This window comes from Lepisma saccharinum, chromosome 2, assembly GCF_977018435.1.
Source record: "Lepisma saccharinum chromosome 2, izLepSacc3.1, whole genome shotgun sequence".
Taxonomy (NCBI): domain Eukaryota; kingdom Metazoa; phylum Arthropoda; class Insecta; order Zygentoma; family Lepismatidae; genus Lepisma; species Lepisma saccharinum.
Window position 1 is genome coordinate 104187773 of NC_139230.1, and position 25899 is coordinate 104213671.

A 25899-nucleotide genomic window follows, 5' to 3' on the forward strand; every position below is an offset into this window, starting at 1 on the left:
CTATGCTACGTGGTGAAAGATGAAATTTCTATTTATATTGTACATTTATATGCACACACTTCCCGTGGGGTTGAAATACTTTTACTTGTTACTTGAGTAATGTCTCACTTAGGGACAGTAATGTAATATTTTGTCGGTTTGAGGAAACGCCTTCTTGATTGTGTCATAAAATCATATACCACTATGAGCATTTTTATGTAATTTATTGCTAAAGTTAGATTAAAAATTCCTAAATTTCCCATGACAGTATGGGAATTTTCCATGAGCAGCAGGTGGAATTTTCTAGTTCCTAGGGAGGACTTTTCATTGTCCATCATCCCTAATGTCACTACCACTAACAATTCTACTAAACTTTATAGGACTATGAAAACACGTGATTTCTGTTTCTATAGTTTGAATTCAGGATAGATTTCAAGCTATATGCCACTTGCTTTAGATATAACACATGTGGTAATATGCCTCTCATACATAAATCATCGTTCTTACCAGATTAACATCATTTTGTCCATTGGAACACATTTCTTACAGGTAATTGTCAGTGTTACTCAAAATTAATCAACACTTATCGTCATGCTAGTTGCCACAGCAACTAAGATGACATACGTATTTCCTATTATTCTTCGCACCTTTCTACGCTTTCGTTTGATTACAATTTCCTTCGACCTGTGATGAAAATTTTGAAAATGTGCAAATTGAAGAGGGATCGAGCTGCAGAAACTGGTTTGGGCACTAATCAGAAAATTCTATGTAATAGGAAACAAAACCTTGGCCAATATTACACAAATGCAATGTCGAAGCAATCTAAGTTGAAAACATGCTGGTTTCGTTACAATTAACTTTGAGGAATAGAATGCGACAAAATAGATAAAATGGGAATAGAATTGATTTGAAAGTGGATGATGGTGACAAATTAATTTTGGCTTGAAAATACCTCGTTATTTGATATGGCAATGGTGTACATTTATGCTTGGTTAAAGGCATATTTCATCGTGATAACATTGATGCATAGATAATAAAAATAGCAGAAAAAATAGTCATGCATTTTGCATTTGAAACGTTAAATCAAAATGTTTTTGCAACAAAGAAACAGATAAAAGCAATTTTTGCATTATACATAAATAGTTCATGCTTTTTTGTAAAACATAAATGTAAAAATTGTTGTGCAATTTACGGATAATATTATATTGTAGTAAGAGCAAGAGAGTTGTCAGGAGTCATCTGGTGGAAATGTTGACGATGGTCGGAGTTGACCTGGAAGATCTAAAGAAAGAAAAATGTTGTGTGTGTGTGTATATATATATATATATATATATATATATATATATATATACATACATACTTATCGTACCATATGAGTGTTGTTGTACTATATGGTTTCTGGGTTTCATAAATATAAATACCAAATTTCTTGTAATTAAGAGCAATTGTCGAAATTTTGTTTTGAATGTTTGTTTGCGTCTTCTCAACTATTATCTTATACAAAGTGTCACAATGATGAGCGGTAGTACATGAAGAATGTCTTTCTCATATGTAAACATTGTAAATGCGGGGTGTAACAGCGTTCATAGCGCAATTTGAAGTTCAAATTACATGTGAAAAATATTTTAATTGAATGACCTTAGTACCTATTTGTTAAGAAAGGACTATAATGTCACTTACCAGTTATTGTTTGAATATGACCCCTGGGAAATGAGTACCGAGGCGTGCCACACATTCTGCCAGGCGGCGTCGGACGTTGTCCATGATTCGTGATACTTGCAACGGCATCTTTGATGTGATACTTCGGTTGCAAGATCACGATAGAACAAGTTTCGAACACACCTGCTTAATGAAACCCCATACGACAAGATGATGACAAATCCGAAGACCAAGCTGGCCGGTATGAAATTATATAAAGATTGGATGGGATTGATTTGGTGTTTTAAGTCCACAATATGCACAGTAAGGCTAATCGGGACTGGACCTACAGTTTAAAGTGAGATCCGAACCACTATGTGCCTCCACCGGGAGTTATGATATAAGGAAAGCGCTTTCTGTGAAATAGCCTGTTGACGGAAATCCATGCACACTATGTCAATCAACTGTTTCCTGTTCGACTCACATTGCACAGAGTAACATCAAACAAACATCATCGTAATTTTCTACCCAAATTACGCTACGAATGATGCCGCACCCTGCATAAACATAGATCCGGAAAGACTTGGTTAAAACTGAGTTATTGCCTTTCAAAACACCTGATATCGGAAATACGTATATTTATCTCTCACAGATAGTTTCCTGCAACAAAATATACTGATTAACACAATGTTGTAGTTCTCTGGGCAGTGGTACAGTCACGGACACATGTGGGTAGTAACAAACCCATGGATTCTGAATGGCATCGCTACAACGCACTGTACATTTTGAGTGGACTTTGTTGAGACCATGTACGTAAATCAGTAGCGAGCAGATGTGCACTATATGTGTAGCTTTGCGTATGCGATTGCTGTAGAGGCTCGTCGTTTGTACAAATAAAAGTTCCAACACCGGAAATGTCCAGATAGGAAAACATTGGTTGGTATCCATCGCCGCCTATGTGAATATGATAATTTTGCGCCTCGTGCTGTCGAAAGAGAACGACGACGATCTATGGCTCCTGCTCAAGACGAGAGGATTCTGGATATTGTGAATGCGACTCTTCAAATCATCACACAAAGGCTAGGAACGCAAATGGATATTCCTCAATCGACCATCAGAAGAATGTTGCCAAAACAACTAAGGGAACCTAATACAGGCGTTGTGACCAATAGATTACTCTGCATGAGTAGTGTTCTGCCCACGGTTCTTGCGGCAAATTTCCACAACTCCTAAATTTCCTATTGATATGGAATCGTGAACTTTCACAATCAGCGCACTGCAAAGAAAAATCCAAATGCAATTATCCCATCACACCACCAAGTGAAGTTTCACTCAACATCTGTGCCTGTGTTTATTTAATACGTTATTCGGAACCCATTAACATCCGAACAGGCATGCGGAAAAGGCAAACGAAACAATTTCTGGCAATCAAACGTGCCTGCGTTCTTGGCCGACGTTCCACTGAACATTTGTCAGCATATACACTCAATACATGATGGCGCTCCCGCACCCTTTAGTTTTGTTTCCCACAGGTACCAGCGTCGAAGGTACCATGGTCGGTGGATCGGTAGAGGTGAACCAATTGCCTGGCCTCCAATCTCATCTGATTCAAACCCCTTGCATGGCTACTTGTGTGGCCAATTAAAAGCATTGGTGTATTCAACACTGGTGGATGATGCGGGTACTCTGTGCAATCGAATTGTAGCAGGTTGTGAGACAATTCGAAACATGCCAGGATTTTGAAAGTGTGCTCGCCGGGCCACGCATCGTCGATGACAGATTTTGAACATCACCTCCATGGTACTTTAACTTAGTGTCATAGACCACCTGTGGGGGATAAAACATTCAGGTTTGCAGGTGCATTTCCGGACATATGTTTCTATAAACCTTTTCACTCTTTACATATGAGTAACACATTCCTAAAGTTATGCTGCTTACGTTTTGGACATCCTATACATGCTATGTAAAAACCTATTGCAATTAATTAAATACCAGATATTTTTTATTGATATTTAGTATGTCCTTCCGGTAATATAACCGAAAATTTTTGAACAAAGAATATATTTCTTACAATTTAGGCAGTATTATTCAAACGACATATCACAATATTGGATATGAATTACGCGTATTTAGAGCTTCAGCGTACCCTCATCTTTAGCTCTATCGTCTTTAGTACTTACAGTTCCTGATTTTATTTCCTATGGGATATCCAAAACTTAGTAATTACTCAATTTTGGGAGGAGTGCTACAATAGCGGACTTGGTCTAGAAAGCCAGAAAAGATAGGCGATCAGACTAGAAATGCTGACGAATTCGTGATCCAGGGAAAGCCACGGAGTTTAATATATTGCCAAGAATTTGATACCCTACAGACGATAAATACCAGGTGATTAAAAATCCGCACCATAGACAAAGGAAAGTGGAAATAGGGGGAAATTACTGGAATAATTTTATCTCATTCTGTCTGTCGTCGTTCATTCCTCTTATCTTTGATAGTAATTGCATGCAATCTGTATCATGTTCAGGTTATACATTCTGCTATATATCCTGTTTCATCATTCCTTTCGTGTTGTAGTGTTCAAGTATTTCAAACACATTTACTAGATGATATTTAACGATCATCTGCTTCGGTGACGCGCCTGTTGCTATGTTAACTTTACTTCTCATCGCAAATAGTGACCTTCGTAACATTTTATTCATAATTAAATGAATGTTCATGTGCACGTGCTCTAGAATAATGGCATTCATTTTAGAATTAATGGACTGAACACATATTTAAACTTACCCGTTGCTTTGAGGATGATAAGCTGTAGAATGATCAATACAATATTTTTTTCTGTGGCCCCTACCCTGACATACATAGTGGTTCACAACACAATGAGTTATTCTTGTACTCATACCTCTGAATAAAATGTGTCTTTCATTGGTATAGCCTATTACAACGTCGACCCCATTTTACCTAATGTTGAAATTGTCTAGGATCGTTCTCTATCAGTTAAGTGACATATATTAATGATTATAATTACCGTATTTATCGGCGATAAAACGCACTTTTTCGCTTTAAAAATAGTTCTTAATAACAGGGGCCGGCCCCTGTGACCGAGTGGTTAGCACATCGCGCTACGAAGCTAGGGGTCCCGGGTTCGAATCCCGGTCCTGGCATGGATGTTTGTGAGTGCTCACATATCAAATTCATCAATTTCGCAAATTAGCCAGAGGTGGCACAAAAAGCGAAGTTAAATATAGCAGATCAATCAACCATTCAATCAGGAAGAGGCACCATCAGGAAGAGTTAAGTTTTTGAACGAGTCAAAGCTTCAAGGGATGTTGTGAAATCTAAGACAGTGGTTAAATTATTTACGATGTGTGGCATTTGTAATGTACAGGATGGTAAATAGAACATTTTTTGTGTGGCGATTTATATTCTCATTTAGAAGAGGATATAAGTGACTCTTCTTTTAGCTCTGGAGATGAATATCTGGGTGTTCACGAAGAATATTAAAATGTATTCTGTTCTGGTTAAATTACGTAAGTTTTTTTTGTTGAAAGTAGATACATATAACTTTCTATTTGAAACAGTGTAAATTAATTATAATATTCAATGAAAAAGGTTTTTCCTTAAGAATGTGTATTAGAAAGGGCTGCACCTTATATTGGGGAAAATATTCTTCAGTTATTTGACGCAGTTCTCAAACTCTGACCCGAATGAAAATGAATGATTTATAAATAAAACATGTTTTTTCCAGAGACAGTAGCACAAACAAGAACTCTTCAGGATTAGGACAACAGACAACGGAATTAACTACACGTCACAAAATTACACGCTAAAAGTTTGGACTGAGTATTATGTTCACAGAAATTACAGATGGGTTAGAAGAACATTTCAAGCAATTATTAATGAGAGAAGAAGATGTAAAAAAGATATGAAAACAATTACTAGAAATTGTAATTAATGAGAACAAAAGTTAATTCCCCACTACATAATAGTAGATTTGTAACGTAATACGTTTTGTTATATACTCAGATAGGATGAGTGAACCTATAGCATAAAGTTGGACCAGAATGCGCCTCCACCTGGGATCGAATCAAGCGCACCTTGATACAGAGTGACAGGTCCAACATTGTTGATGTAAATTTAAATTAGGAATGTAAGGAAGACATTCAGGAATTCACATATATTGTTTACAATATATCCCAACTGTTATTACGAAAATCAAAACAAATACTATATTCTGAGCTTACTATGCTTAGAAAGTGAACGAAATACGATTTACTAGATAAAATTTTGGGATATATTTGTAAAAGAGAAGAAACAGTGGAACAAATTGTATCAAAAGCATTAAACCTATATATTTAAAGAAAGGAAGTTTAATTTTTAAATTAAGTAACTAGAGAGATGGATGGGTGTATGTATTTGTAAAAATGTGTTTGTCAGAAGGAACTACTTATAAAACGTAATAGAATTTGCAGTAAAATAGCTATATTGGTAATAATATCCTGATTACTCTGCCAAGACAAATGTTAAATCGATATAAGACATCCTCAATGTATAATTACACTGTTCTACAAATTTTCGCTTTTTCCTGTTACAGAAAGGAAAAGCTATTTCCTATTGAAATTGACCTCCTAAATACGAATATGCACTTCATTTTCTAAGATTGGCTCTTTTTAATTTGAAGTTACGGCGTAATTCATGCTACCCATAAGCAATGCATTGCTTCTTATTTTCAAGATAAGCATAATTCATGTTACATAACAATTAATCATAAGCAATGTGGGCATAACTCGATAAATATATTAAGAGCGCCCACAAAAGAAGGCCAAGAGGACACTTGCCCCCTCCCCCCCCCGAGATATCTGGGAACAATTCATAGAATTCAAATTTTGAAAGTATAGCGTGAAAACATAGATGATTTTGCGTATATGCAAATTAACGTAGTGCTGGTTATGCTACCTATACTGAAATATATATACCTTGAACAGTAAAATCCACTAACAGCAAAGCAGTAAGAAATAAAAGCAATTAAGTAATACTAGGAATGTTGAATTCTCACCCAGTCTTCTCGTAAGACGTCCGAAGATTATCCACGAGTTGTTCATAGTTGTTTGCTTTCCTATTCCCCAGAAAACTACGACACACTTGTCAAAATGCATTACATGCAGTTCACTCACCGTCACCGAAGATTTTCTATTATGTTATTAAGTTTCCTTAATGTCAACTACATGGACAACATGAATTGAAGTTAAAACATTACCGTTGAGCACAAAACTGCTTTAAGACAAAACTTGAATCAATAAAAGTCTCCTTGGCCTTATGTGATATATTCATCGATGCAAAGAAGCCTTTGTCATGGCCCACAGTCAGGTCCCCTTTCGTTTAAAAAAATGGAAGAAATTCTTTGTTTAGGGAGTAGTACCTTCACACCATCCGCCAGGTGATTCCATTGTTGCTGCCGTAAGGCCAACAATTCGGCTTTATTTTTCGGAAGTTCTAAGTCCCTGATTAGGTCATTTAATTAGGCATTTCTTATCTTATGAGTTACAGGATTCTTGTTGGGAAACCTGATGGTTAGTGACCTGTAGGAAGGCCAAGACAAATATGGAGGGATAACGTTGAGATGGACCTATAGGAAATCGGTAAGAATGGAAAATATTGGATTCATTTTGCCCAGGATAGGGACAGATGGAAGGTTTGTGTTGCTGCAGCCATAAACCTTCGGATATAAGAAGGGTTAGTTAGTTAGTTATCTTGGTGGTTTGCTAGCAGCCAAAGTTGGTGAAATACTTCTCTGAATACATGACATGTCGGAATGTAGTGCTGTTATTGGGATGCTACGTGGCGAAATAGCCACCACTGTTGCCACGTCGCTGTATATACATACTGCATACACGAAATCTAACAATACTCTGGAAAAATTGCACAACTGAATGCAAACTGGCCAATGCTGAGGGGATCTGAAATACAAATTATGGCGTGATATACTGGAATGTGACATGCTAGACCGACAGCAGTGTTGCCATATATACTAGAGTTGAGCTGGGTGGCTTGAATGTGCCCCCTGTCTCCCATCCCCTTCTTTTATTCCAAAACGAGAGCCAATCGAACTTTTTAAATGTCATTTCCGTGTTCAGCATCCTAAGATTTGTAAAGAATGGATACTTACATTTCTGTAACAACATGTGTGTAGAACAGTGTTATTTATATATTTCAGGAACATGAGGTTCCTCATACGTTTCATAGTCTTGCGACAAAGTAAGCAATATTTTATTATTTAATATACCTATACCAAATAAGGTTTTCAGTTTCTTCTGAGAGTGATGTGTATACAATATTAGTTACGGTATACATTTTTCCTGTACAGAAATTCTTTGTTTGTTTTAAATATTTTTAAAATAATATACACGAAAATTTACCGAAATAGTGCATCGAAATGTATTGATAAAAATTTATCATATATGTTTGTGCACGTTAGTTATAGGGTGTACAAATATTGTACTAGGTGTATTATATTATAATACATGCTGAGAGGATATTAAACATAACAAAGATATAGGAATATGCAAATAAATTGTATTCGCCTTTTGGGAAGGAGTTTGAACCGTGATGTATAATTAACCATATTAATAGATTTTGTGGAATTTACATTTGTAAGAATCTCTTTATTTCACGGTACGGTACCTTTTATTTTTTTTAAAAAAATATATATATATATATTATAGTGATTTAATTTTTTTTATCATGGTAAGAATGCACATCATTAACAGAACTCTTTGGAGACTGAAAATTAGAAAATTCTACTTGTTTGAAAACGCATCATCAAATGGAAGCAAAATTAGAGTAATTTAAAATTATTTTTGAAACAAGTTACTCTCAAACCTATCTAAACTGTATTATATTATATGTGTAATACTAAATTATTACTGCATGAAAATAAAAACATCAACAATTACCAAGAAATGATTTTCACATGGATACTTTAAAAAAATGCAGTACATTATTTCGATTCCAAAACAAGCAAGCGCATTAAAGAAAAATATTATTCTTAGCATTAAGAAGCCACTAATTACCACATCCATGTCAACATGAATTTTGAAATCTCTATGTGTGTGCTGTATGTGAGCTAAAATTGACACAATTGTTAATATATTTGAAATTATACGTCTTCAAAAACGTAAAAATGTTTATTAGGAAATGGTGATTAGTGTATATTCCTAATACATGCTATTACAAAACAACACCAAATTAATTATGTTATGGGTCTGACCTCTCCCATGAAAAGAGGCTCTATGGGTGACTGGGGAGTGGCGAACATGTAATTTCCATATTTGGCCCCCATCATCAGGTAAAAAGCCGGCAACAGCCATCGCCTGTGCCTGTGCCAACTTCAACCCACTTGCTATTTGGCTGAAACTTCCTGTTGAAGAAGTACCTGATCCCTCCCCTCTTCTACCAATACAGCCTAAATGGAATGAACCTCCTCCTTGGAGTAGCCGCCTGGGCGGAGGTGTTGGGGGGGTTAGTTCAGGGCTGTATCCATCCTGCAAGCTGTAAATGGGGAGCAATGTTAGTATGAGATACAGCCCAGATAATTCCGTCTACAGACCCCATGCATACTTCAAGCATTGAAAGTAAGGTGCGTAAGGTATTTTAGGACATGTGATTATGCCCCTACATTTTTGTTAGAACTAATTTCTGTGCTTTTTTCTTTTCTTCGCATCAATGGCACACTATAAGCTAACGCAAGAGATAAAATGGCACGCTGTGATTGTAGCGATATACGCAAAGCAGAGCGATGTTGAGATTTCGCTGTGTTTTTTAAATCGCCAGGTCATTTGTGCACAAAGTTTGGAAGTAGTTGGAAGCCTCTGGTGGGTACGTGTCCTCTGTAGTCAAGCATTACAATAATTCAGAGCGTTCGGACAGTATTCGGACACCACAATTCGTGTAGAAGGTGCAGGACATCACAGATGGAAGATCCGGAACGTCCATGAGGGCCTTTTTCAGAGATTACCAGGTGTCGAAGTGCACAATCTGCTCTGTGGTGCATGAGGACATTCGACATAATTAATAAGTGTTGGAAAATGCAGTTCATTCCGGCGCACGCACTAGAACAACTGCTTCCCTTAGCACAGCGATTACTATAAAAAGTAAACACCCGTAAGAACCTGGCCTGTTCTGTTGTTTTTTTTTTCGGGGAAAAAAATCGATCAGTATCAAAAGGAAAACAGGAGAAATGACAAGTGGATATGTGAGGATACTTCTCATGTCCTCTGTCTTATGAACACAAATTTTCCCGCAAATGTAATGGTTTTAGGGGTGGTAAGCATGGAAGGACACGCCATGCCACCCCACTTCCTTCCACAAGGTCTACGAGTGAATGCTACTGTCTGCATTGAGCTACTGGAAACAGTTGTGAAAAACTGGATAGACAGATTACGCAATGGAAATGATGTTTCAGCGAGAATGTGCGCCTTTCCACAAAACTGTAACGACCCAAGATTGGATGGTGACCAATCTGCACGATCAAATCACACCAAACATATGCACTCCTAACTCGCGAATCTTAAATTCCCTTAGACAATTACGTGTGGAGCGTTGTTGAACGGGGGGCTAATCGACATTCCCACAATACGACTGATTCTCTAAAAGCCACCATGTTCCGATTAATATCCAACATCAATAAGGATATTTTGATTCGTGCATGTTAACGCTTTTGGTCCGCATGGTCACTTTAAGCAGTTACATCGAATTAAACCCGTACTCCAAACATCACTACATCTGTGGACATCAATATATTTCGTTGCTCGTCACATATGGATGTTTTCGTACTACCTCCTATGTGTCCTCAAATACCTTACGCACCCTGAGGAATGTTATAATGAAACTAATTTTACTCGCAAATACAAAATTATACATGTGTGTATATATATATATATATATGTGTGTGTATGTATGTGTATATATATATATATATATATATATATATGCACACACACACACACACACACATATATATACGTATATACATATGCATATATATATATCTTACCATAGCCGGGATAAAGGAACTGCCCGCCAGATTGTCTGAAAATGTCATAAAAAATATCTGAGAAATACTTTTAATATTCACATAACGACATATTAAAATGTTATTGAATGCTATTTATAATAACCATTAACCATGATAAGAGATAACGACAACATTAAATAGTATTAGGAAGTGTCTACAACATAAGTACTTTGCAGATTATGTTGATATCGATATAGATCGTATTTGCTTCTAAACTTAAAGGTCGCAATGTAAAGTTTTTTAATGCACATAATCCATCGCGCATGAATAGTTATAAACTATATGTGCTGGTGTACATATTCCCTTCATGTATTTCCTATGGAAGCTATAATAACAGTGATACATTTTATTTGTGATATTTTTGCATGAACACACAATGACACTGTGAACTGTTGTTTAAAATAAATGGTAGAAGAAATGTGTAATGTATTTTTTGTAGACGCAATGATATCATGATGCTCCGAGTGTAGAATATAAAACCCCATACAGCACAATGTCCAAGCGACATCTATAGAGCTCCTATGCTAAATTCATGGAGAAGGACTGGATATTTACGATATATCCAGAACTATCCACTTGAATATGTTTTAGACATCACTATTAGAATGTTCACGTGAAAGTGACGTCATCTGGGATTTTTTATTTCATTTTGTGTAAATAAATAAAGGATATTTTCTCTACTAAAACTGTACATAATCTGGATATCGATTAACATTACCTAATATTTTTCACACATATTTTGGATAGGAAAATAAAATTTAGGGGGCTAAATTAGCGGATAGCATGGATATAATAGTGTTCACATATACTTGTAACATGTATCTCTCTCTATCTATCTATCTATCTATCTATCTATCTATCTATATATATATATATATATATATATATATATATATATATATATATATATATACAGGGTGACTGGTAATTAGATGTATTCCCTGAAAGGGGTTAAAGTAGAGACAATTTGCAATAAATTTGACCATGTGATACCCCGTCCGAAAATTAGTAGTTTTCGAGATAATCGAGTTTCAATTGTTTTTTTAAAAAATGACAATTTTCCACATAAAAAGATGAATTGAGAAAAAAACTGCTCATTGTATGGAACTTATTTCAGTGTTTTCTGATAGCTAACAAATAAGTGGTTCATTGAAAAAAAAGTTTTTCCCAAATAACAATCACATGTAAGTAACGGGTGGGTCTAAACTTACAAGTGATGATAAAAAAATGCACTCTTAGTTTAATTGGCAACGTATTAATAACAAAAATGGTATGACACGAAGCGTACAAATTACGTAAATTACTTCCTTGTGACATCTGCTATCCAACAAGGTACAAATGTTGCTAACATACACATTTGTGTACAAGAAATAATACTTCATTCATCTTCATGTGAATGGAATCCACCTCTGTTACGAATGCAGGCACGCAGGTTTTTACGTACATTTGTTCTCTTAACTCGTGATGTGATGGTGTCCTTGATGTGTTGACCAACTGTTAAGATCTTCTCCCTGAGCTCTTCTTGCGAGTTTACCGGTGTCTTGTCATGTGGCTCCAAATGTAAAAGTCGCAAGGCTTCAAATCGGTGGATCGAGCCGGCCAGGGAATCGGACCGCCTCGGCCAATCCATTTCTTTGGGTAATTTTCATCCAGCCACTGTCGCACGCCCAAGCAGAAGTATGGATGGGCGTAATCAACAATCATTTCATCGAGCCATTTTTCCTGCCCCAAATCTTAAATGGCATCACTTATGAACATTTTTTCAGGAACGGGATGGCAATGTTGTTGCAGGATGTGCCTCTAGCTACAAGACGTGACATGATTTATCATCATGATGACTGCCCAGCTCGATCCCCCTATCGATTTTACGCCTTGCGACTTTTACATTTGGAGCCACATGACAAGACACCGGTAAACTCGCAAGAAGAGCTCAGGGAGAGGATCTTAACAGTTGGTCAACACATCAAGGACACCATCACATCACGAGTTAAGAGAACAAATGTCCGTAAAAACCTGCGTGCCTGCATTCGTAACGGAGGTGCTCATTTTGAGCAAGACGTGTAATGTTCTTTAATTGTATTGTTCATTGATTCCATTCACACGAAGATGAATGAAATATTATTTCTTGTACACAAATGTGTATGTTTGAAACATTTGTACCTTGTTGGATAGCAGATGTCACAAGGAAGTAATTTACGTAATTTGTACGCTTCGTGTCATACCATTTTTGTTATTAATACGTTGCCAAGTAAACTAAGAGTGCATTTTTTTATCATCACTTGTAAGTTTAGACCCACCCGTTACTTACATGTGATTGATATTTGAGAAAAACTTTTTTTTTTCAATGAACCACTTACTTGTCAGCTATCAGAAAACGCTGAAATAAGTTCCATACAATGAGCAGTTTTTTGTTAATTCACCTTTTTATGTGGAAAATTGTCATTGTTTAAAAAAAACAATTGAAACTCGATTATCTCGAAAACTACTAATTTTCGGACGGGGTATCATATGGTCAAATTTATTGCAAATTGTCTCTACTTTAACCCCTTTCAGGGAATACATCTAATTACCAGTCACCCTGTATATATATATATATATATATATACAGGGTGTTTCTTAAGTTCGTTTACAACGCTTGGGAGGTGATTGTACGAATGAAAATAAGGTGGAAAGTTCATGTAACGAATTTCCGGAAACGGCTTTGTTGCCGAGTTATTGACGTTTGAAAACGTGGGAACATGATTCTCCGAAGTGAATAATGGCAAAACGGGTGGAGAGAAGTCATCGGTGTTGGGCGGTCCACTAAGAAATTGGGTACGCTCTTGTCAAAAAATCACGCGGCAATGTTGTGCAATGTCGGCGCAAGGGATTTCCGAAAGGACGCGAACGAAGATGTTGACGGGAGTGGGGTGGGTGTGCGTTCTGCGTGAGCTGGTATCGACGAAAATTGGCATGTGTTGAATGGCACCAAGAAACAAAGAAAATTTCCTGAGCGAAGGGCACCATGACGTAAAAACGAAAAAATGAACTCTCATAGGTTGCATACCCTGAAGGGCAGATGGGTATCCGTCTGATCTGACGTTAAGTACCACATTTCCCGCTAGGGACGCCAACAGTGAAGTTTCCTCATGAAGAAGCGCACGTGTCTGTGCCATTCGTGCTTCAAGTGCTGTGCCAGCCAGCAGCAGGTTGTTAAACATTCACGGTTGAATGGAAAGACGTGAGGTTCTTGGACAGTAGTGTTGGGCAAGCATTTGACCTAGCAGTGTTACGTGTTAATTCTTATCCACAGCCCATCGTGTTCTGTGAAGTGTACTAGTGGTAACGGCCATAAACACTTGCAGCCCGGTGTAAGGGATGGCTGCATACACGTCCCAAGAGCTGGCGGTCATGCATCTGATTTATGGGGAGGCTGGAGGTAATAGCCGTGCTGCAAGGAATCTGTATGGAGCACGTTTTCCAAATAGGGTGTTACCATCGCACACCTTATTTCAAACTGTAGACACTCGACTTCGGGAAACAGGATCAGTGTTGCCACCTCGTCGAGAAGTTGGACGACCGCGAAGTGTGCGAACACGACGGTTTGTTGTGGAAGATGTGCTAACTGCAGTGATGGATCATCCAGGCACCAGTGCGCGCGCACCAGCCCACGAACGAAACACCTCCCATGTGAATGTGTGGCGAGTCCTGGCAGAAGAGGAAATGCACCCGTACAAATTCAAGAAAGTGCAAGACCTTTTACCTCGGGACTTTGGCCCACGTGAGGACTTTTGCCAATGGTTTGTTCATCAAATTTAAACTATCCCCAATTTTCAGAATACGGTACTATGGACACGATAAGGCTATCTTCACGAAAACTGGTGTGTTCAATAGTAAAAACAGTTATGTGTGGGAACATGAAAATCCACATGTACTGCTAGTGGCACATCATCAGCACAGATTTGCAGTGAATGTGTGGTGCGGGATACTGCATGACCATTTGATTGGACCGTACATTCTCCCTGTTCGCCTATGTGGACACACTTATCAAGCATTTCTCAGTGAGGTTTTTCCTGAACTACTAGAGGACGTGCCCTTGGCACTGAGACAAAGACTGTGGTTTCAACATGACGGTGCACCCCCACATTTCGATCGGAATGTGGGCCATTTTCCTCAAAACCGTATTCTACAACCAGTGCATTCACAGGGGAGGGCCTGTGCCATGGCCACCTCGATCGCCTGATATTACGCCCCTGGATTTTTTCCTCTGGTTAGAGATGAAACGCCTCGTTTACGAAACACCTGTCGTGTCAGCCGAGGACCTCGTTGCCCGTATCAATATAGCTGCAGCATCGATAGCAGAAACGCCGGGGTTGTTGGGTCGCACTAGACAATCCTTGATTCGCCGTTGTCGCCTCTGCTTGGAAGTACATGGTGGACACTTTGAAAACCGTCTGTGATGAGGTTCCCTTCACATCTCCATTAAGCATACTGTGTGCCCTTCAGGGTATGAACCTATGACAGTTCATTTTTTTCGTTTTAACGTCATGGTGCCCTTCGCTCAGGAAATTTTCTTTGTTTCTTGGTGCCATTCAACACATGCCAATTTTCGTCGATACCAGCTCACGCAGAACGCACACCCACCCCACTCCCGTCAACATCTTCGTTCGCGTCCTTTCGGGAATCCCTTGCGCCGACATTGCACAACATTGCCGCGTGATTTTTTGACAAGAGCCTACCCAATTTCTTAGTGGACCGCCCAACACCGACGACTTCTCTCCACCCGTTTTGCCATTATTCTCTTCGGAAAATCATTTCCCCACGTTTTCAAACGTCAATAACTCGGCAACAAAGCCGTTTCCGGAATTTTGTTACATGAACTTTCCACCTTATTTTCCCTCGTACAATCACCTTCCAAGCGTTGTAAACGAACTTACGAAACACCCTGTATATATATATATATATATATATATATATATATATATATCACACACACACACACACACTTATAGACATGCGGGCACGCACACGGGAATATACATCTCGCCATGTGAAAAATGTTTCATATTCACATTCATCATGTTCAGAGGCAAACATAATGAACATAAATAAAACAGCGAGAGAGAAAATATTAATGTGATCTGAAAGAACATTGATAAATATCCAGTAAGGGTCAAATTATTTTTAATGAGAGTATGAAGCTATTTGTAGAGTATTCTGCTACTATTACTTATTAGCACTACAGAATACCTGAGTGCAAATTGACGACACAAACATGCGAAGGTAAGATAGTAGCACAAAAATTCTTTCGTCGTAAATAATGCATCCACTTTATCATATAATATTAAATATTTCCGCGAAACGTTTAAAAATTAACCTCTCAGCTATGTGATCAGGTTTCAGATCCCACCGTATGTTTTGGACGTTTCAGAACTTAACAGTTGCATCACAAATAGTGACAGACTAAGCCCATTAAATAATAATAGTTCACTTCTTGACAATCTGTATGTATACAGGTTAGTTCAAAAGTCCGACACTCATATGACAACTGCGTTATTAGTGCAGATGGCCATCGAGACCAACAAAATTGACAAAGCCGCTAAGTTGCTCTCGAGAACCACAAAGTTTAATACGGTGCCAACATACCTGTGCAAACACTTCTGCCAGAACCAAACATAGTAGAACAATTTTAAAAGTACAGTGTTCTGGTGGAACATCCAGTTATTTTTATGGCGTATTTCAAGGCATGTCTCTAAATCCTTTCCACGTGTGAAGAAGATCTCAATTATTCATCAACTACACACTATCAGCTGCACGAAGCCTCAAGATTGTTGTTTTATGACGCAATTTTGAAAATGTATACTCTCTTTATATTTATAGTAAACCAGGTACAGTCAAGCATTTTATTGAAAATTGTTCGAGGAAGCTGATATTATCGTCCTCCAATTTAGAGTGCCAAGGAGTAGGCAATTATTATCCAGTATCAACCAACAGCGTCATGATAGCTTAAAGCTGATATCTGCCCAATTTGCAACACCATCTTTAATTCGATTAATAATAGGGTACATCACAATCATCATTATAAAGGTTAATATATTGGCGATGCGATTTTACAATTTGGATAAAGCCTTCATCTTAATTTTACAGTCTACCGGGATTTCCATGGTCGGCCGTATTATTATAAAAAAAGTCAAATTCGGATGTTTATATGTATTTATGTTTTTTGATACTTATAGAACAGGTTGTTCGAGATGGAATGGTCCAATACTTGAAACGTTATGCCAAAACAAATAACAAGCATATGGTTGAGTAATACGATCACAACCAACCATCCAATAGCATACTGCAGATAGTGGTTTCAAGTGTATTGATCCACCTTGCATCCATATTCGACGCATTCAGAAAATGCGTACACCAAGGATCGAACAGAGAAACCTTGAATTCGCATATAGATTTCAAACCTTTTCCCATTTTATCCCAAGATATAATCATTGAGAGAGCAGTCTCTGTGCAAAGTAGAAAGGTTTCTTAATTCGTACAAGGAAGCATGTTTCGAAACCGAACCGCAGCTTGTTATGGTTGATTAATTAACAGCATGCCCGGTTTTATTGTTTCCACTCTCTCGCCGACAGGATGCGATGAGTTAAAATCGAGATAATTGGCATGTGGTTTGCATCAGAAAGTGCATCATTACTAAGATTTCTTGTAATCCGCCAGTGAAAAATGAATGCTCTCAATTCTAAACGCACCCTGAATCGCATTTTCCAAATGACAAACGAAAATGACGAATTGTATTTAGTATGTATTATGTTCTGTTCTGGAACAGTCTTTCCTTTCGAAAATGTTCATATTCCCATGAATTTTTATGGTTTTGAGACCTTAACATCTCGAAACAGGCATTTTTCTAACTGTGATCATGACAAAATTTCATTAAAAAAAGTCGATGTTCTTTTGAGGCACTTTTCACGATTATGTTCGAAAACGAGCGTTTTCTTAGTTGCGATCCGACCCTCCCTCCCATTTTCGATTTTTTGGCATTTTGTGACTTTCGCGTCGCAATCATCCCGAAGTTGAGGAGAGCGACGGAACTTTTCTAAAACAAAAAGTTGTTTTTTGTTAAAATATACAATATGCCAATTAATGTCTTTGGATTCAAGTAGCATAACATTCTTCTGATGGTGAAAACGTCAGTGAACATGGATGTCATTAGAGAAATGCGTCAACAACTGAATGGCTTGATCGTTGTGCATTTGAACAGCATCTGGCACCAAGTAGATGACGATACAGGTAAGAAATTATATGAATTTAATAACAATGAGAATTACTACAAATTTCCTGTCGGAGGAAAGCTCCAGATTAGCGTTTCCCTTTCGTCCATGTGGGCCGAAGTTTGTAAAGAATCAAACATTCTGACATCAATTCTAACACCACGTACAACGTGGAAGCAGGTGAATTCTTGTTTGCCGAAATGATTGGTGAATATAACAAACTGCTTCCTCTCTTCATCGAATTGCGAATTGTTTATTCTCTTGTGAGACTCACGTAAGTATATAAAAATACCCAGCTATAATAATGCCTAACGATATTTTGGGATACACACGGGGTCAAGAGATGCCAGACAATAGCGGCGAACTCGCTAGATTGGACGAACGTGTCAGGAAACTTCGCATGGATTTACAATCCGAGTAACATCCCGCTTGAGGACTGTCTTTGACGTTTGTAACTGCTCCATGTTGACTCGTCGTACAAGAGACGCGAAACGCATATGGCGGACCGAGGGTGTGGTACGTTTACTCTTCTTCTGACTCGTTGATTTCCCGACGACGAACTACCGGAATACGGCACGAATACTACAATTGCGACGCATCCGGCCCGGAGGACCATTAGTTGAGTGTCAGTTTCCAGAAAGCCCCGCACTAAATTGGCTAACTGGCTGAACTCCACCCTGGCCCGAATTATCCTAAATTCGTCGGTTCCCGCACGGTGTCTGGTTAAGTAACAGACGCACAAAGACGATATATACATACATTTAATGTCTACAATACACATATACGAAGGACTATACAATAACTAAACAATATACACGAGGGACTGTCTATTCGGCTGTAGAATGTCTCTACAGCGCACTTGTAACCGCGCGCGTGTGTCACGGTTCCTCTCACGACGACTCTTTGATGACGACTCTCCTTATCTTCTAGCAACGCCCAAGCAAAGAGCCTGGCTCAACTCTCGGGACGTTCCCGATTTTACTTGTGGGTTTAAGTTCCCGTAATCAAGTATGCGGGAGGTTCCGCAGTTTCTTACTCCCACACACTTCACACATGAATAACTCACACATTATATAAAATCATTTTTCACTTGATGCATATACACAAAGAAGGAAAATAAGATAAAAACACTAATTATATACATTGTTCACCGAACACACTCTTCCCGTTGAAATATTAATTTCAACCACAATCAATAATTTCAATGTAGTACACTTATGTCTCCTTAGAATAGGGGAGAGGAGCGAGTTTCACAGTTGGACGTCTGTATTGTCCATCAGCTGTACGCACTGTCACGGATCGTACTAACTTGTCTGGTCCTGGATGAACTTTACCTGCTCTTCCTAGCTTCCATTGCTGGGGAGGGGTAGTTTGTTTCAACAACACCAGATCTCCTATCTGTAGATTTTCCTTCTTCTTCATCTATTTGGACCGCTGCTGGAATCTGGACAAGTACTCTGTTGCTCACCGTTTCCAAAAATGTTGGGTCATATTTTGGATCAAATTCCACTTAGACAAACAATTCGACGTGGATGACGTAAAGTCTGCTTGTGGTACAGCCAGTGACGAATCACCGGTTAAGAAGTGCCCTGGCGTGAGTGCCGTTAGGTCATTTGGATCACTACTTAACTCCGTTAATGGCCTCGAGTTAAGACACGTCTCTATTTGTGACAATAACGTGATGAACTGCTCATAAGTGAGTAATGTTGAGCCCATAACTCTTTTCAAGTGATATTCACTGCCTACACTGACATTTCCCATACTTCACCCCAGTGTGCTGCTCCCGGTGGATTGAAATTCCATTGTATGCCTTGAGAGGCCGTAACATCTGACACTCATTGGACGTGCTCTTTTGGTCGCATGAATTGAAGTAGCTTTTTCAATTCTCTGTTTGCCCCTACGAAGTTCGTTCCCCAATCGCTGAAGATCTGATTAGGTTTGCCACGTCTGGCCACAAACCTACGTAATGCAACGATGAATGTAGACGTTGATGCATCATTTACAGCTTCCAAATGAATTGCTTTGGTTGCAAGACCACGAAAAGAGCGACGTATCCTTTGGTGATTTTTGAAGACCTGAGTTGGCAACTCTTTATTGAAAATGGGCCGCAGTAATCTACACCTGTATTTGCAAATACTCGAGGGATTCGAGGGACTGGCACACTACCCATGAGTTGAGATGCTGTCAACATTTCTTGATCAACATGTGGTCTTTTGTTGGATATAGAAGCATTTGTGCTGTTCATTTTGTATCGTTTATATACAAAGTATCTAAGTACAAATATAATTAATAAGATATATTGTATTTACATACACACATGAAAACTTTTGTTGGGATAACAAAACACTTAACTGGAGTGCAATATAAGATTTTATGCAGTCAAAATCTATAAAAACAACAACACTTGAAAAGCACTGCATGCACTCTAGTATTTATTCACTTGCATAATAAATTCTCAGAATGTATTCTTTTGGAGGGAGGTGAAAAATAACGAATAATATCTTGGTTGCTCAATATCGTCTTACTTTATGGCAAGTTGGGGAAAAAGAAAATATATATTTCTCTATTTCGAAATATATCGAGAGACTTATGAAATTAACAGTAGCTTCATATTCATCAAAAACAAGTTGTTGAATGCGCTCTAAGTTCAAACTCTGCAATTCTTGGCATTTTGACGTCCTAACCTCAAAGAAAGGGAATAGGGTTCCCACACAAGGACCTGCGAAACTTGCATATTATTACAGTGGATGATAAGCTAAGTACAACGCAAAAAATTCGAGCTCTCTGAGACCATTATGAGTATAATATTTATATTTCTCACTGAATCGTCCTTTCTTATTCGGTCAGAGCGTTGCTATCACATCAAGAACATTTCAAATGTTATGTGGCTTTATTTTCACGTAATTGGTCGTTTTCTCGATCTACGACAAAAGTACCTTCACATGTAGGACCAATATTAAATAAAGTGACATTTATTGAATCTTTCTACTCTTCGCGTTGTTGCGAAAATTTAACCATGGGCTTAACTCGGAGTTGATCTTCACGGGGGTGGGGGTGGGTCCAGTTGGTCGGTGAAATGTTAATAGGAACGGGTCGTAAGATTTAATACACGCACATGAAGCGTCTTCCTCATTGCCCTTAAGGTCCCAGAATCCAAACTAAAACGTCAATAAAGTACAATATACCGTCTTTGCTAATATCCGCACCACATGATACAAAATGGAATATAACGAGCAGTAGAAGCACAGACAAATGAGGTAAAAGTAGCCTAAGTTGAGCAAAACCAGATTCGTGAACAGTTAAAAAAAAGAAGAAGAATACGTTCATATTAATATAAACTTACTTTCAGTTGTGATATAATGTGTACTAAACGTGACTCGATTGTCAGATTATGGATAGCGTGATAATGCCTTCGGCAGGCAAAGGAACCAGTCCTGGGCCTCCGAGATACTTATATACAGGGCTCACACCAGCTTCCGTGACATCACAGTATTAGTCAAGTATAGCCCATTTAACAACATTAACAAAGTGATTTTTAAAAGTATACTATTTATTTTTCTGACTGAATCGTCCTTTCTTATTCGCTCAGAACGTTGCTATCACATCAATAACATTTCAATGTTATGTGGCTTCAGAAAATACGTAAAAAATATTGATAGAAGTAAAATCAAATCATTACCGTTCTGCATAATGCACCTTTATTTTCTAAATTACCAAGGACAAAAAGGCGATAGAGATAATATTTTATCCTACAATTGAAACTTACTCTAAATTCGTAATAATTATCATCGTTAATATATAATTGCTATTGAATTGTTGTGGAATAAACACTCACGATTCAAGTTATGCATGCAAGATAATTTTGTAAAAGTTTACGTACAGAAGGTTGAGGAAAGAGCTTGTGAAATTGGAATTTTGTACAAAATAAACTTTCCAACTTTGGAAACTCAATTCCCTTGTGTAAATTGAATAAATTTTTAATATTCTAGAAATCTAGTAAATATTCGTCTCCACAAGTTTGACTGGTTTGGTTGTAGGTTACAATTTTTTAAAATCATTTTTCGTATTTAAAATTTTACATCAAGCAAGGAGAGAAAGTGTTAATGCAACAAATGTACTAGCTTAACCTATCGCAATACGTGGATGTTAAGAACACTAATCTTAAATTATCTAACAGTAATTAAAGCCTATAAAAACGAATTTACGATCACACGGAAAATGAGAATATTAATGCATGCAACTCACTTTAATTAAGAAGTCCAAAGCAAAAAGAAGGTGAACAGGATAAAAAACCTCATATTCTATCAGGAGAATATTGTTAGAAGAATTTCGTATTCTAAAATCCTTATAATTATATTCCTTTTCGGTAGACAAGCTAGATATAGTAAAATTTAAGAGACAAGTTCGTTCTTTTTTCAGGAAACAGCGTAAGTTTTAGGAATATCAGCGTGTGTTTCATTCATCCATAACAACGAAAACGTATTGTAACTGTACCTGAACTTGTATTGAAATCGTACCTTGCAAAATTAGCTGGCGTATAAGTTAATAATTATATTTGAGGAGTGAGAGTTGTTGCGCGGGGTGTCAGGTGTGTTGTGCAGAAACATCGAGAAATTCTACCAAAAAAATGGAGAACCAGATGTAATTTTGTATGGCAAGGTGAATACGTTGGAGATAAATAGGTGCTTTGCACATAAACGTCTGCCTGTCATTTTGCGTGCCCCGTGTTTATGCTTGAACGTGGGACAGCGAAATTCAGGTCAAACGTGGACACGCATATGTTGGCTGTAGCATGTGACATCTGTAGCTATTTGGTGAGAGATAAGGGAACTACAGAAATATTTGTTTCCATGCACAAAGTGGTACATATTCGATCTGCGGAAATGGTACAATTTCGATCAGCGAGGTATACAGTTTGAGTTCCATTACCGTAACGCGTGCAACACATTACTTCACAAAGTAAATGCGTTGTTCAATTTATTGTTACAGATGCCTCGCAAACGAACCCAGAAGAACGTATATCAACAGTATTCGTCCGAGTTCTCAAAAATGTCGTGCAGAGTATTCTAGAGTATTCTATGCGGAGCATCACAACTTTATCATGTTCCATTTGCCACCCTCCGAAACAAAGTAACAATAGCATGTCAAGAAGCAGTGTGTGTTCCTTCCTCTTCCAGGATTGATGTTGGTCATCCAACACTTTTCTCCAAGCAGATGGGAGACGCAATTGTGAAGAGACGGATGTATTTCGAAGGGCGAGGATTGGGATTGACACCGAAGGAAGTGCAGGTAGCTGCGTAACGATATATATAGCAAACAGAGTTATTAAGCTAACAGAACATACAGTTTGTTCTTATTTTGCTCCTGTAAGCCTACGGCAAGAAGAAGTTGAATTTGTAGTATATATAAAGGATACTGTTTCTTCACTCAATGTTGATCCAAATTGTACCGCACGGTGATCAGATTTCTAGCAATCTAGGTACACTTTGTGGCCGTACAGGCTAGCTCTTTCCCCTCTGGGCCGCTTGGTTGAAGCCGAACAATAGGCGGCTGGGGACCAAGCTGTCCAGGGTTCGATGCCCGGCTGTACCTGCACGGTGCACATCAACAATAGAAAAATACTATTGAGATAGGGGAAAAGGATGGTGTTGCATATGAAATTATAGCGATTTGATTGATGGACTGTGATATATGAATATGTATTATGTTAAGAATCTCTACATGATATGAGAATTGCAAGTCCACACCTTAATGTCAATTCTAGTCACACTTACACCGACGTCCTGGCGCTGTGTATTGATGTCTCCATTGTCTGTCGTTAGGGGACCTGGTTGTCCAAACTGTCCGTGGTGTCAATCACACTTCCCTCCGGTGACGATTCCTTCATATATATCAGGCCGCGGAAGCTTCTGGGTGTTCCATCAACGTGCAGTTCACATCTGTCTTCTGTACGCTGACCAGTTACATATATACTTTTATATGTAAAAAGATATAGTTTATCTTGTGACGAAAACTAACCCGTTCATCGTAACTTAAATGTTATGTGCAATACTCTGATCACTGACGGACACTGGCTTCTTAACGCAGACTCTTCATGACACCGACTTTTCTGTACTATTCCTATACACACAGTTGTCACCTTAAATTCTCAACACAGATTCGCAACTTCTCGACAACAGACTCTCCGGCACAAGTTCTACACACACACTTGTCACCTGAATTCTCAACACAGATTCTTCATTTGAATTCTCAACTCCGACTTGTCACTTGAATTATCAACACCGACTCTTCTGTCTAGCTTATAGACGCACACTGAACCGCCAAAATTCACCGTTGGGTTAGGGTTTTTGTCCATGTCCAGTTTCTATTGGCTGACGTGGAGGAGGGCGTTGGTTGCAGGGAAGAATGGAAATATTTCACGTTGGGGAGACAAAGGGGCTTCTAGGAGAGAAATCGTAAATATAGCCGTCGCCTTTTGTTGGCAAGGCAAATGACCTTTGCATGGCTTCTCTGAAACTGATGGGGATTTGGAGACGTGCTGAATATTCGATAATAATAATAATAAATATAGAAGAAAAATGATATATGTATACAGCGTGTATAAAAAAGAATCATCCGATTTCAAAAGGCAATATTTAGGAAACCAATAAACATAGGAGCTTGCGGTAAATTGTGAAATACATGTTGGAATATAAAGTTTGACTTATAATAAGTTTTACTTTGAGCACCACCCCACTGGCATCTTCTTAACAATGAGCTTCCTCAACAATGGATCGGCTGTAGGGGGTCTACCGATTTGACATGACACCATTGCCAAGCGATATCGCCAGATCTCACAGTCTCCGATTTCTTTTGGGGGTTTGTGAAAGACTCCGTGTATGTGCCCCCTTCCAAGAACTGTGGACGATCTTTGAAACCGCATAACAGCAGCAGAGATTGCAGCAACACCAGACATGTTCGCTCAAGTATGGGGGATGAATTTGACTATCGTGTGGATGTATGCCGTGCATCCAGAGGTGGGTATATTGAGCATTTGTAAAAATTATTTAAGTAAAACTTTATATTCTCACAAGCAGTTTACAATTTACTGCAAGGTTCTATGTTCATTGGTTTCCTAAATATAGACTTTTGAAATCCGATGATTCTTTTTGATACACCCTGTATATTGATAATAGTGTGCACGTAAGGAAATACGGGTACATTATGCCCCTCACAAGTGCGATACTTGGGACTGAAGAGATCTCATGTGAAGCACTGACACAATTAATGATAAACATGTGGCCACCTTGGTCACCTGACTTAAATCCTGAAATGCGTTGCCTTAATTAAATATGTTTCGTAGAATGTGAACAACAACATCATTGCATAATAATAATAACATGTGTATCTATGCTTCCATTATACAACTACATGCTAAATTCCATACATAAAATCCAAAATACTGTTGGAGAATAAATACAGAACTAAATACAAGAAAATTCTAATCCCACAAATAAAATAATACTTCACCAATACCACACAAAACTAAGTACATATATATATATAATTGCCATAGAAATACAGTAGAGATAAAGTAAACACTAAAATCAAATAAGAATGTTACATAAGATTATTAATAAATTAAATAGATTGATATCAAATCCACTAAATAGGTATAAGATATAACAGATATAAGAGTAAATCATGTTAACGATTACAAAGTAGACAGAAAACATAAAAATTTTCAATATGAATAGACTTTCATTTTCTATATGCTCCTTTGGTGTTATGCAATGAGACTTTTAGCCTGACTTTCCTTGTTATGCTTCATTTCTCTGGAGGTCTGGATAACTTTCTTATCACCTTAGTGATCTGTTCTTCACAGGCCATCGGTATGAAATTCATACGTTTCCTGATTGGAGTTTCGTCGTCAACCTTGATGTCATGCATATAATCCTTAACTCTGCCTGGTTCCTCACTGAAAAG

At 38.0% G+C, this 25899-nt stretch overlaps 1 protein-coding gene across 5 annotated transcripts in view; it reads right to left on the minus strand.

The window, feature by feature from the left end:
• The window catches only part of Ca-alpha1D (Ca[2+]-channel protein alpha[[1]] subunit D), a 1588055-nt gene that overhangs the window by 75002 nt on the left and 1487154 nt on the right, over nt 1-25899 (minus strand). For all 5 annotated transcript variants that reach the window (XM_083117527.1, XM_083117525.1, XM_083117526.1 and 2 more), the window contains one exon: nt 10667-10701. In XM_083117527.1, coding sequence (XP_082973653.1) covers nt 10667-10701 — 35 coding nt within the window. The remainder of the gene's footprint in view (nt 1-10666; nt 10702-25899) is intronic.